Raw genomic sequence first — 13,863 nt, forward strand, 5'->3', positions numbered from 1 at the left:
AAGAAAGGCTTAAGTTTTGCAAATTACAGTGTCTAGAGACTAGGCACCTGCGAGGTGATCTGATTGAGGTGTATAAAACCTTGAATGGTTTGAGTATGCTCAATGCTGATGGGATTTTTCCTCTTGCTCAGAATAATCACCTGAGAGGGCACAAATTCAAATTGAGCAAAGACAGTTGTGTGATAGATGTGCAGAAGTTTTCCTTTGGTCAGCATGTGGTTGATTGCAGGAACAAACTTCCATCTGTTGTTGTAGAAGTAGATAGCTTAAATAAATTCAAGGCATAATTAGACAAACATTTGGAGCGAGTGGATGGGTCAAATTAGAAGATGATGCTATATAAGTTTGCATTCTTGCATCATGTGCCTTTACAAATGCTAATATCTTAAATGAATTATATAAGTTAATGGGAGCATATACAGTAACAGAACATCAAGACTGGTCATTGCTGGTTGTGTTAATCTGTCTGTTTACTGGAATGAATTTTAGTTTAAGCCTGCTGCTGGTTGTCAGTGGCTATCCTGTTGCTGGGCACTGACTGGAGGAACAAATTGGCAATATGGCAGATGTGCAGAAATGAAATATTCTTGATTCACTCAAGCCTTTTCTTTGGTAGTCTCTGCTGGGTTAGTTCATTTTTGTCAATTGATGATCAGCCTTTTTTAAAATTTTGGCAGAGTGCTATGACACTGCGCACTGCTTTTTCATATACATTGAGGACATCAACAAAAGAACTATATTTCATTGAGACCTCGATCTGTGGACCAATGAATACTCCCTCTTTTACCTTCACATCATTAGGTCCATGAAATTTTTGTTTTGCAGACCTAAAGTTTTCTTTTGTTTTCAAGTACTGGATCTACATCCTTTGTTCAAACCTTTCATGAAGTTTTTCATTCAGCCCAAGCTTATACGAAGAGGGGCAATAAAATCTTTTCCCTATCAACTAGCAGTGTATGGAATGATCTGTGCAGGAATATATGCTATTTGAGATGACCAATTCATTATAATATGATGGGAATCTTTCCTGTGCTGTTCCATTCACACAAGAAACTGCAAAAAAATTTTGTGAATCAAGCAGCAAAACAAGTAAAAGTGCGATCACTTTCAGATCATAACAAATTTACAGTTATACTTTTCTGTAATTATTATTATTTTTGAGGAACTCCATATGTGCTGTTGCATAATGGAATATTCCATATTCTGTTATGTAACAGCACAACCTTTAAACTATGTTTTGACAAGGCAATAAAAATGCTCCAGTCTTTAGGGTTATGCTTGTGATCTATATCATCTATTAAGCCATCAATATCACTGCAGAAATGAGAACTCCTGTCAAAGAAAAAAAATTATATTAAATATTTTCAGCAACTACAATATTTAGATATGGTTGTGTGAGCAAGTTTCTTCTCTGCAATTTGGAACACTTAGAAAAATTAAGTTGCCAATTGGGTCACTTAATTCTGCTTGAGTAACCAAATTGGGCAGGCTCTTTGTTTGATATATATTTTTCATTCTTGTCAGACAATTATATTTATTCATTATGTTCACAAGATGACATAAAAGCAGAGTGGAAGGCATAAATGGGATATTCTAGAACAAATCAGAATTACAAAGCAATTGACACTTGACTCCACATAAGGCTTGTGGTAAAATTATCAAAATTGGTCATCAAGTGTAAAAGAAATCATTCAGCATCCAATATATCTCACAATTTAAGCTGAAACCTTATGTGAAGTTAAATTTCAATTACTCTGTAATTCTGATTTAGCGAACAGTATGACATATATTTATATGAAGTCCATGTTTGAGGAGGCTTATGAACTGGCATGTCATCAGAATGAGCTGCTGACCATTTCATGAATCCTATTCTTACTTTATTATTATTATTATTAGCTATATGATGCAAGAAAGCCTGAGGCCTATGCTGCACCAGCCAAAAAAAAAAAAAAAAAATTCCTGAGTTACCCTGAGAGAGAGAGAGAGAGAGAGAGAGAGAGAGAGAGAGAGAGAGAGAGAGAGAGAGAGAGAGAGAGGTAGAAGGGAATCACCAAGAAAGAGAAGAATAATGATATCCAGCTCAGGACCCTGGGTGTGCCAAGCCCACACTCACCAGATGTGAGCCACTGGGGTTAGATGAAAAGCCAATGGTTAAATAAAACTGGCAAATACTTTTTATTTGTTCATGCCAAAATCACTGGAATTGAAAATGGCATGCATACATTTAATTTTTCTGTTCAACCATCCTTGAGCATCACTGCACAAGAGATGTCAGGACCCCATAAAAGGTTTACCTTCATCTCTTATATTGCAGCCCAAATACAGATTGCAAGCTTTCTTGACCACAGAAATTGTTCTTCTGTGCTATTAAATTATATACTTGTCACAAACATAACAGAAACCATTGTTTATTACCACACTGATATGAAATTTCAGTTCTCACACTACGGAGTGTGAGAACTGAAATTTTCACACTACGGAGTTCTCACACTACGGAGTGTGAGCACTGCTGCTCCGTAGCCAGGTGCAGCAGTGCGTAGCACACACTTCTTGATTACACCGGGGTTCGGGCCTGTGACCACCAAATACGGAGAATGCGGAAAGGTCAAAGAATGACCACCGCATATCCCCGGAGCAATATGGCCTTAGTTGCTAATGCTCCTAAAAACTAAAATAACAAACAAACAAACACAAATATTTAATTCACACACAACAAATTTTAGAAGGAGCACACAGAAACAACTGACTTCAAGTTGTATATTAAATACAAATCATTAATTTCATATATAGACTGTAATGTAGTACTGTGCCACTTCACACTTTAGTGTTATTTCTGTTAAAATGTAACCCATCATGTCACAATCAATCACACAATAAGGAGTGTCACCTATAGTCAATAACTCAATGATTTCAGGCTAAGAGGTGCTATTAGTCTTCAAGAATTTTAAATGCAATTGCAGTTTATTTCCTACTATAATATAAGTATAGAATTTAATATAAAATAATGAAATTTTCAATCATCTCACATGATAGGAATATTTGTCATTTTTGTAACCAGGAAAAAAAAGTGTATTAAAGAAAAAAATTTACTTTACCAGTAAAATTTTAACAGTGATATTCCCCACAGGGAGGGCCTGAGAAAAAATTTCAAATAATGACACTGTAAGCACCAATTTAATACTTTTTCCTAATGTTAAAAGTTAATTTATTAGCAGAACTTTGGCTGGAGTTTTCATGGGCCCTGCCAAATTACAAGCCCTGAACAATCTTATTTGGTGAGGTGTAAATTTGGTCCTGCTTTAAGACTAACAGATGATGGTATATTCTCAGGGTTACTAACAGTTAGGTGTGAAGACACAAGCAGAGGCTGTCACAGAATGACTGGACTTTTCTGAAGTTTTACATACATGCACAACTTGAATATCAGCTTCATCAGTGTTTTACACTTCAAAGTGTTAAACTGGTTGGGCAGCATTGTATTATGTTTAGGACTGCTTGGATATATCACTAGAAGAATGTCTGGAACTACCTCTTATGAATGTGCATTTGGTTTTATATTTTTTAAAGCATTAATTTTGCACATTTCAGTTTCATTCTTCTTCCTTTTATACACTTAGAGTTGCTTTCTTTGTCATGCCAGTAGGTAAATGCAATCACCACTACACTGTTTGAAAATTTCCATTATAGGGTTTATATTTTAATATGCACATTCTGAAGTGGTACCTCTTAAAATAAGCACAGGCAATTTGCCGTTTCTGAAGCCATGTCAGGCAGCCTTCTTAAGATGCAGGATTAAATGCAATAAAATTTTTAATGTGCTCAGAAAATAGCAACACTTTTGTCAACATTAGGTTTCACGGTTGTGGTATTATTTAACACACAGGAAACAATATGGCTATTTCAGTAAAAACTACATCAGTTGTGCAATTTGTTTCCTAAATAAGTTATTGTTTGGTTTAATTTTTATTATTTATTAATGAGAAAGGGAGAGATACTGTAAACTTTCGTTTCGTGGATGCAAAACTTACTGAATGCTTCTGTTTAAATTCAATGATGAAAAGAGGTGGTAAGAAATAACAACGATACTCAAGTCCTACTTTATTTGAATGTTTATTATTTTTCCTTAAGTGACAGTACCCATCCTCGTGTAATTTTAGTAAATTAAATATACGAGTTTTTTTTAAATAGTATAATACAGTTCACATCACAACTATACTGTAAATCCCTGACTTATTTTATATACGTGAAAATTTAAATAGTAAGAAGCATCGTTTGTTTATGCTTGATAACGGCACTCCCTCCCCCAAGAAAACCGTTTTCCCACTTTAAATAATAATTCTGTAAAATGCGGACTGAAATTCTTAAAGCAGCTTTTCTCAGAAGATCGAAATTCCACTGTACGTCACAACAGATACCTTTAAATGAATGAATAGAAAATCAGTACGATTTTTGTTTTTAACGTTTTCAGTTTGTGTACAGAATCTTTGAGGTAAACTTTAAATTTCAGAGTAGAAATAAATGTAAAATTAATATGCATATATCAAAAAGTAGCACTGCTACTTTCACATATTCACAGCTGATTATCGAAGGAATAAAGAAGCAATCTATTCTGTTTTAACCTTGAGAGAAACCAGTTTTATTTCTAAACGCTCAAACTATTCGGATTTCGTGAAACCGTTTCAACATATGTATTACACCACAAAAGCGTGCCTTTATGCTAACTTTTGCTGCCAAACATCAAACGGAAAAAAAAGCACTGACTCATCTAGTTAATACATAATCTATCAAACTGCGACCGTTCACTATTTGGATGTATTGTTAGGGACACCAGTCTTACCTAAAATATACATACCTTGAAGTATCCTCCTTCATATAACGTTTCTGGGGGACCAAATATTGCAACTTCCCATTCAAATAAGTTTTCTTCATTTATTAATCTTACACGAAATCCTTCAACGGGTTCTTCTTGCAGACCTTTAAATTCTAGGGCCAGGGCTCTCAACGCACTGCTTGTGGGTTGCTGAGCCATATCTGAGCCCAAAAGATATCCGATATCAAATCACTACAAAACAGTTAATATAATTTTTTTTTTTTATGTAAACTGTTCACAAATACAGTTCTATATACTGCTTGCGTATAAGAACTCTGTTCAGCACGAAATTTTGCAACTATCACTAACAAAGAATTTTGAATTTCGAAAAGGCTATTATAACAAAACACCTTTCACACACACACACGGATAAGCCTTAGCTACTAGTACGAACTCTGCGTCAAAACATCACAAAGCTTAGGTGATGATCATGACGTCACTAGAAAGCAGCAGTAAACAAAAATGTTAAGCAATTTTTACATTGAATTTCAATGATTCTGCTTCTTTCCGAACTACATACAGTAATGGTAAGCTTGCATGTAAACCGCGATTAGAATATATTTGAGCTGAAATTACATGTTGGCCGATATACTCTCGTCCCTTTGTTATTCTGAGCTCAGAGACAAGAAAGTGCAATGACATGAAGGTTGACGGATGGGTAATAGTACGGTTTACATGTTATTTTATGTTGAAGTCGGTGATTAGCCCATAATCTGTTCAAGAAGAGGCGGAGAAGGAAAACAGGTTAGATTTTATTTTTTTTTTTTCTGAAGCCATTTCGTAGGCGGTACCGTTGTAGTTAATGAATGGAACTGTCAGTATATATAACTAATCTAATAATCATTTAAATTAATTCTCACTCAAATACGACCCCTTTAACAAATGTTATTTTTATATAAATATGTATTTCGTATTCATCATATATTTTTTGAAATTTTTGCTATATTTGTTTTTATAAAATTTTTGCCTTGTCAATTGATACCGATGTGATGGTGCAATGTAAAAATCATCTTAGCATTTTTTGACAACGTATTTCAGTTTTTCGTAATGTCATCTTTCCTGTTGAAGTTTTTTTTTATATTTATTAAGTCATCTGCGGTATTTGACTTTGTGTCCTCTCCGATTCTTAGCATCTTAAGCCTGTAGAAGTGACCGAAGAATGGGAATATCTGTAGAAACAGTGCGTTAACTGTATTTTCGTAAGTCTTGTATTTAGCGCCTAGAATTTACGCAGCACAGGATGTGAGTAAGGATATTTGATAGCAAGTATAGTCAAAAATTTAATAATATTTCATTGATTTCTACCATATCTGTAGCATGTTGTATGGCATAATGCTGGTTTGTTGAAAATATAAACTCGAATTTACGTTTTCTCATGTATCTCTCTCTCCTCTTCCACCTCAAACTTTGCGAAACCGTCACAGTTCTTTTCTATATAATGTTAATGGTAACGATCTTTGGATGCTGCCTAGTTACATACGGTTATCACTAATGCGCTTCCGGATCAGTTCAAGTGGAAGTGTGTGGGAGGTTAAATATTCTCTGAAACCATCTTTTGTTCCAACTGTGTATGCATCGCAATTTTAATAGATTGCTTATGTTATGAAATTTGAACACAAACTACCAAAAAAAAAAAAAAAAAAAAAAGTTAGGGGAAAATACTCCAGTGTAGTTATTTTCTTGTGCTCTCTCTCTCTCACAGAATTGTAATCTTAAGATGTTTAGAGCACTCATAGCAAAAGCGGAATACTGTTTTGTGAAGGCAGCTAAAAAACTGAGTTTTGTCATTTTCTTTTAACATTGCTTTTTTGAGATTAATTTATTCATGTGCTGTTTTCCCGTAACTGTCGAGATATTATCTGAGTGAGAGCAGTGTTAATTTTTTTTTTATCTTGGTATAACTTTTTTATACTATAGATTTGAAAGACTGGTAGTCCCACTGTATTGTTAATTTTATTTAGCTGCTAAATTTACATAAAACAAATATGTGCAAATAAAACCAAAAAGTGCAAATATAATTTATTAGAACTTATTAAAAGTTAATAATTAAAATTAATATTTTAAAAAGTAGAAATGAAATTGTAAGAGGAATAAAATATGCATTTATAAATTTTTTTGTGGGCCACCTTTAGATTTTCATAAAAATGTATTGTAGACAGGATTATTTCAATACTGGATAATTAAACTCATTGGCCAAGTTGGTCTAAAGGGACCTTTGCAGTACACTGGAAAACTTTCCTTGTAACTTTTTAGTGGTTGGTTAATAGCCTGACAATCATAATACATGATTATCAGGCTATAGATTGTTTGTTTCTTTTTGGTTGGTATTAATTATAACTTTACAGCTGCTATCAATTAGCCTATACATTGCATAGAGTGTGAGTGAACTGTGTCCTTTTAAATGCAGATTAGAAATAAAAACTTTGTTATCTCCATTTGATACTTCAGTAAATTTTCCTAACTTAACAGCATAGCACATCATAAAAATTTGGTAAAGTGAATACAGAAAAGAGAAATTATTTTATACTGACTATATTTCACTGTGATTACATAGTATCGCCAATTTTCCATGACTTAACCATTTAGTTAAGGAAATTGACTAATATCCATTTACTTAAGCATTAAATGTAGATAAGATAGTTTAGATAGATAAGATCTGACCATCCTCCCATCATTTCTAACCCAGAGATGATGGGGTAGGGAGGTATTAAAAGCAAATCTGAAAGGTGTTTATGTTTTTTAGATTACTTTTTTACTAAAAAGTTAATATGTTAAATTTTATTTTTTAGGGAAAATACTGTTAAAATTATTTAATGATAAATAGTGAAAACTATTTATTTATCTACTATCTATTTATAACTAATTTCAGATTTTCAGTTTAGAATCTTATCAATACCACAATTTAAAACAGGGGTTGGCAAGTGGTATCTCATTGAAAAGAAATAAAAACAAATGTAATATTATTATCCAGAGAATACCAATGTCACAAATCTCATTAATTACTTTCCTGATTTAGTTTTTAATTTTATTTAAAATAGATATCCACTTATAAAAAATTGTAATATATCGATCTCACAAGCATGCTTATTTTAAAGGAGCTCTCATAGTGAAACATACATCCCAAAATAGAATGGAAATTTTATTTTTCTCTTCCATTCTATGACCCAGAGCTGCTCTGCCATCCACAAACCCAGAGAGGTGGCAAGTCTAGGATAAGATGAAGTGTTTTATTTTAATTATCACAACAGTTAGTAAAATGCATCCCAATTTTTTTTTTTTTTGTGTAAATAGAAAAAAAAATCTATATCTGTTCGCTATTTTTCACGATACGAAAATGTATGAAATCCCAATTTGATTTCCAGTTAAAGTTAGTTACAGTTAAAGACAAGTGAACGTCATACATTGTGGTTATCAAGCTGTCTTAGTTATCAATCAGTCATAGCAAAGTGTTCAAGAATGCTGCTTGAGATGTTTGTTTGTTATTCGGTTTTTTGGAGCATTAGCAACTAAGGCCATATTGCTCCGCGAATATGCGGTGCTCGTTCCTTGACCTTTCTGCATCCTCCGTATTTGGTGGTGATGGGATCGAACCCCGGTCTAATCAAGAAGCGTGTGTTACACACTGCTGCTCCTTCCCACCTGGCTACGGAGGCGCTTGAGATGAATTTTGGTCAGATTTACTGTCATTAACATCCCCTCATCAACTGATTAGGCTCTGCATGGTTTTAAAATATGTTATGTTGAAGTACTGATATCACATATAATATTTAGTTTAATGGACTGTTCAATAAACCTTCCAACAATTTGCACCTGTTGGAAGGTTTATTAAATAATTATTAGTCATCTAATTTGATTTTGAATTTTTTTTTCCCCTTTGGCATTCATGTTTTACAAAATGCTGTATTTTTTCTTATTTGGTATTCAGTGATTTACACCCAGTTCGTTATGAATTCTTATGCTTATGAATGCTGTTCCAAATTTGTTAAATTATTTATGAATGTTTATGAAGTATGGTAGACATTAGCATTGGTAGAGGCATATGATGCAAGAAAGCAAGCTTATGCAGCATCAGCCAAAAAAAAAAAAAAAAAAACCCACTTTCACTTCCTGTCCAGCTGAGCCTTAAATTTATTTAGGCTATCAACTTCCACGACAAGGGATGGAAGTCCGTTCCACATGGGTGCAGGTATCAGTTGGTTTCATTGATTTGGTTAAAATTTATTTGTATTTTTTTGCTCTTCATACATACAAAATGCATGCATCAATGTATTTCATATTTTTTGCTTTCTCAGAGCTCCCATAGCAAAGTCCTCTGTATCTGAATCTACAAAACTTTTTTATTACCCATCTTTTGCATTTTTTTTGTTCCTCAGTGGTCTCCTTTGATGTTAGCCATCTTTATTCCACCTTTTCCATTTTTACCACTTCTTTTATTTTAATTAAAAAAAATTCATTTTTAGCTTTTTTACTGAATTGAAATCATTGTTCAATTAATTATGATTTGGTACTCTCAGTTACAAAATATTGAAGAGAAATAAATGAGAGAAACCAATAACCTAGCTGCCAACATTTCTCCAGATTTACAATGGAGAATCTGCTTTACTCAGTTTGACCCCTTCTCCATCTCGCAACCATGATATAGTTGATTATAAAGAGTTTCTCTGTTTTTTTGCAAACATATTTTTTTCACATGTTTCTTTTTTCAAAAATATAGTATAACTATGTTAAAACTTGAATTTTTCAAAAAAAATTTGTGAACTTATGTTTATATTTGTTAACAAATTCACTGTTAGATGTACTAGTCTACATTAAAAAATAGAAATGCAGGATAACAGTCTTGTTCTCTGCAGTGTATAATCATTTCATCATACTTGTGTGGTGCAAAGCTAATTAAGAATGTCTTTCAAATTAGCTTCCAAAGAAATGCAAAGCAAAATTTCAGAAGACATATTGCAAGATTTTCCATGTATTGTAATCTGAAAAAGGTAATACATTTTGTCTTTGGAATTGTATGTAGATGAGATGTTTCAACTTTGAGTGGCAGGGAACACAATGTAATCAGACATTTGCAAACAAATAAGCACAGGTGCATCATGAAGTACATAGAAAGAAGTGTGAAAATAGATGTAACATTTTATAGTGACAATAAGTTCTTATGTGCCAAATGTTTATTTGCATCTTTTGCTATAGAACATAATCTTCCTCGAATTGTGCTGATCATGCAGGCATTGTTTGGAAATTTATTATTAGCTATATGGTGCAAGGAAACCTGAGGCTTATGCTGCACCAGCCAAAAAAAATTCCCGAGTTACCCTAAGAGAGAGAGAGATTGACAGAAGTAGAAAGGAATCACCAAGAAAGAGAAGAATGATGATATCCAGCTCAGGACCCTGGGTGTGCCAAGCCTATACTCATCAGATGTGAGCCCCTGGGGCTAGGAGTACAGTTGTGGAAGAACAGAAAATGATGAGTGTTATTAATGAAATTTCATGGATAGGGCTATTGTGGTGACCTTTCTTAATAATAATAACAAAAATCTTCAAATCAAAAGAAGCTTGCTCTCAGGGCCAGCATTACAGGGTACACTGGGCATCTTCTTTTAAAAAGCCTGAAAGCTTGTGGGATTCCTTTAAAAAAACTGTCTGGTAATTATTGGTGATAATGAGCCCTTTTATGGTATTCCTGAAAACTGGTATAGCAAGGCTATTAAGAGAGGATGAGACCTTTTTAGCATTAGCAAAGGCACATGATGCAAGAAAGCAAACTTATATAGCATAAGCCAAAAAAAAAAAAAAAAAAAACCCTTATTTCACCCATTCACTCGCTCCAAATGTTTGCCTTGAATCTATTTAAGCTATCAGCTTCTACAACGACAGATGATGGAAGTTTGTTCCAGCAATCAACCACCCACTAGCTAAAGGCAAACTTCCGCACATCTATCCTACAACCATCTTTCCTCATAAATTTGAATTTATGCCCTCTGAGCAAGAGGAAGAATCCCATCAGCATTGAGCATGCTCAAACCATTTAAGGCTTTATACACCTCAATCAGATTACCTTGCAGGTTCCTAGTCTCCAGATGCTGTAATTTGCAAAACTTAAGCCTTTCTTCGTAAGCGCGACCCTTTGTTCCATTCACTAATCTTGTTGCCCTTCTCTGTACTCGTTCCAACAGCTCTACGTTCTACATCCTTCTTAAAATGGGGCCTTCAGACCTGTATACACTACTCAAGGCGTGGCCTGACCATTGCCTTATGCAAGGGGATAATCACCTCCTTATCCCTGCTAGAAAAATTCATTTCTGTATATCATTGACAAGACACCATGAGCTACTCTTGCAGACCTCTGCACTGCTCAGAAAACTTCATATCTGCCTGCACAATTACCCCCAGGCCCTTTTCATTCTCTACCACTGTCAGTGTGGTACCACAGAGTTGATATGTTACTCTGGGCCCATATGTAGTACTTTACATTTGTCAATGTTAAACTTAATTTGCCACCTCTCAGCCTATCTGCTCAACTTTTCTAGATCCTGTTGCAGCAGTGTACTGTCATTAGTAACCCTGCCAACCTTCGTATCGTCTGCAAACTTGGACATTAAGCCTGATATACCATCATCAGTATCATTTATAAATACAGAAAACAACAATGGACCCAACACTGAACCCTGAGGGACTCCACTAATAACATTAATCCACGAAGAGCAGTGTCCATTGATTACCACTCTGTCTTCTCCCACTCAACCATCCCTTTATCCATGGCAGCAATTTGCCTCCAATGCCACACTGCTCCAATTTGTGCAGCAGTCTTCCATGTGCAACAGGCGGTAATAAACTGGCCTTGTCATCTTTATTAATTTCTGTGCTGAAAAGGGAGGCTGCATTGCTTCCTGTGAAGGTGATTGAATAATTGGGCAACATTTACTACTATCTAGAAGTATTTAAAGGAAAGATATGTTTAAACAATTTCAACATCTGCATACCATGGAAGTAAAAAAAAGTTGAAGCATGTGTGTATGTTGGCCATCTTTGGTTAAATGTGTAACTACACTGGTAGAACAGTGGCAACCTTTGGATAGTATATTTAAAGAAGTGGGGAGAAAGGCCATATGTGCACTTTTCAGAGTTACCAAATTGAAAAGTACAAGTGATCACTGGTGAGTGGTTCTGACTTGTGTTCAAGTCCAATTTAAAAATAATAATATAAAAAAAAAATAATAAAAACTGAGTGAAAATACAATTCAGAATAAATAAGCAGAGACCTACACCCACCCAAGAAAGCATAGCTACACAATCTTCTGCAAAAAACGTAGGCATAACTGTTGCTGGGAACACTCCAGGAAACTGCCACTGTGCTAAATCTGATGGGTGAATACAGATTCACAATTGAAGATTAAAAAATAATTAGTGGTTTAACCACCAATTACACTCATATCAAAGTTTCTTGCAATGACCGACTTATTGTGGTCATCGCAAGAAACTTTGATATAATGCAACCCAATGCACAAGGTCTGTTTTCTACTGATTACACTGGTCAACAAAATGAAACTTTCACTTCCCCGCCTTCAAAGGTGTAAACACACTTTTCTAAACAAGTTTTGCATGTTTACTTCAAATATGTTGGTTTTTACCTGTCATGTGTAGTTTTTGTAGTACAATTGATGATATCAGTACAAATTAAGACAATTTTGTTACAAACCATGCAAGACTGGTTAGGTTGTTAAATAAGATTGGTTAAATTCTTTTCTTTTTACTTTCTAACTCTAAAATTTTATAGCTTAAGATCTATTAGAGCAATTAGAGGGAAATTGAGGTACTATTACTATATTTATTTTTACCTCCTTTCTCCTTATTTCAGCATAAGCATTCTTCTGCACATGTATAAAATAAATAAAAAAACACCACATCTGAAGTGAAAATTATGGTTGGCACTCTTTTTTCTGTATTATATTCTGTATATTCGTTTCAGTGCTATCTGTTGGGCTAGCTGTTATCTTGTCTGTTCGCTGTTAAATTTAAAGTTTAGCATAGATTGCCTTTGTTTAATTATTTGGACCTAGTTAAACAGGCAGATAACAATCAGAAACAGATAGCGTTGCTAATTATTGGTGGGATATATTGAATGGTGTTAGCCTTCGAAAAAGTGCCATTCAATGTATCTGATTATCAATAATTAGCTGCATAATCGTTATTTTATTCTATTTTATATTTTTTTATTTTATTGCTAATTATATGTTTATTTCTAGGGTATAGCAATGTAAACCAACATGGGCTATCTTAGTCTTTATAGGTTCTTATGGCCAACTGAGTACTTTTATGCCAATGTTTTAATACACTTTGAATTATACTCTTACAATAGTAATTAGATTACAGACTAATGTTCAATCTACAATTGATGGCATTAATCTGATCTGACATACCTTTTACATCTATTCAAATATTTCATAATAGACGAGTATATATATATATATATATATTTAAAGCTCAATGTGAAAATGTTGTGTGAATGATTTTTATTCATACACTTTATCCAGAATATCGCAGTACGATGTCCAGCAATAGCCTGCCAACATATGTTCGTTCCAGAAACTTTGGTATTGATTTTCTGTTGACTTAATCTTACTGGAATTGACCCCTCCCCATCACTCATTGTGCTCAGGTTTTTGGGAAAGAAGTTGAAATGTGAATGCAAGAAATGAGATGTTGTACGTTAATGAAACTTCATTTCTTGCATTCACATGAAGTTTCAGTAGCATACAACATTCCATTTCTTTATACATGTCGAGTAGTTTCTGAACTCTTTGTATGCAGGAGACCTGTGTTCCCAAAATGTTTCCACAGAGCCATTCGAAAGCCTGCCATGCTTTTAGATCTAATACATTGAGGCATTCTTCAGAGCTTTCATTAGCATTAGTAGAGGCATTTGATGCAAGAAAGCAAGCTTATGCAGCATCAGCAAAAAAAAAAAAAAAAAAAAACACTTCCACTTCACCC

General features: G+C 34.1%; 2 protein-coding genes across 2 annotated transcripts in view; one reads left to right on the top strand and one right to left on the bottom strand.

Moving 5' to 3' along the window:
* Window positions 1–5,289, bottom strand: part of LOC150091610 (ubiquitin-conjugating enzyme E2 R2-like) — a 53,187-nt gene extending 47,898 nt beyond the window's left edge. The window contains exon 1 of the mRNA XM_090384914.1: window positions 4,853–5,289. Coding sequence (XP_090241040.1) covers window positions 4,853–5,029 — 177 coding nt within the window. The 5' untranslated portion in view covers window positions 5,030–5,289. The remainder of the gene's footprint in view (window positions 1–4,852) is intronic.
* Window positions 5,290–6,041: 752 nt separating this feature from the next.
* LOC150091611 (tyrosine-protein phosphatase non-receptor type 9-like) overlaps window positions 6,042–13,863 on the top strand; it is a 182,627-nt gene continuing 174,805 nt past the window's right edge. Inside the window, exon 1 of the mRNA XM_090384926.1 lies at window positions 6,042–6,116. The gene's annotated coding sequence lies outside the window, so the exon portion shown is untranslated. The remainder of the gene's footprint in view (window positions 6,117–13,863) is intronic.

Source organism: Mastigoproctus giganteus, chromosome 1, assembly GCF_048544385.1.
Source record: "Mastigoproctus giganteus isolate SK-2022 chromosome 1, ASM4854438v1, whole genome shotgun sequence".
NCBI lineage: Eukaryota > Metazoa > Arthropoda > Arachnida > Uropygi > Thelyphonidae > Mastigoproctus > Mastigoproctus giganteus.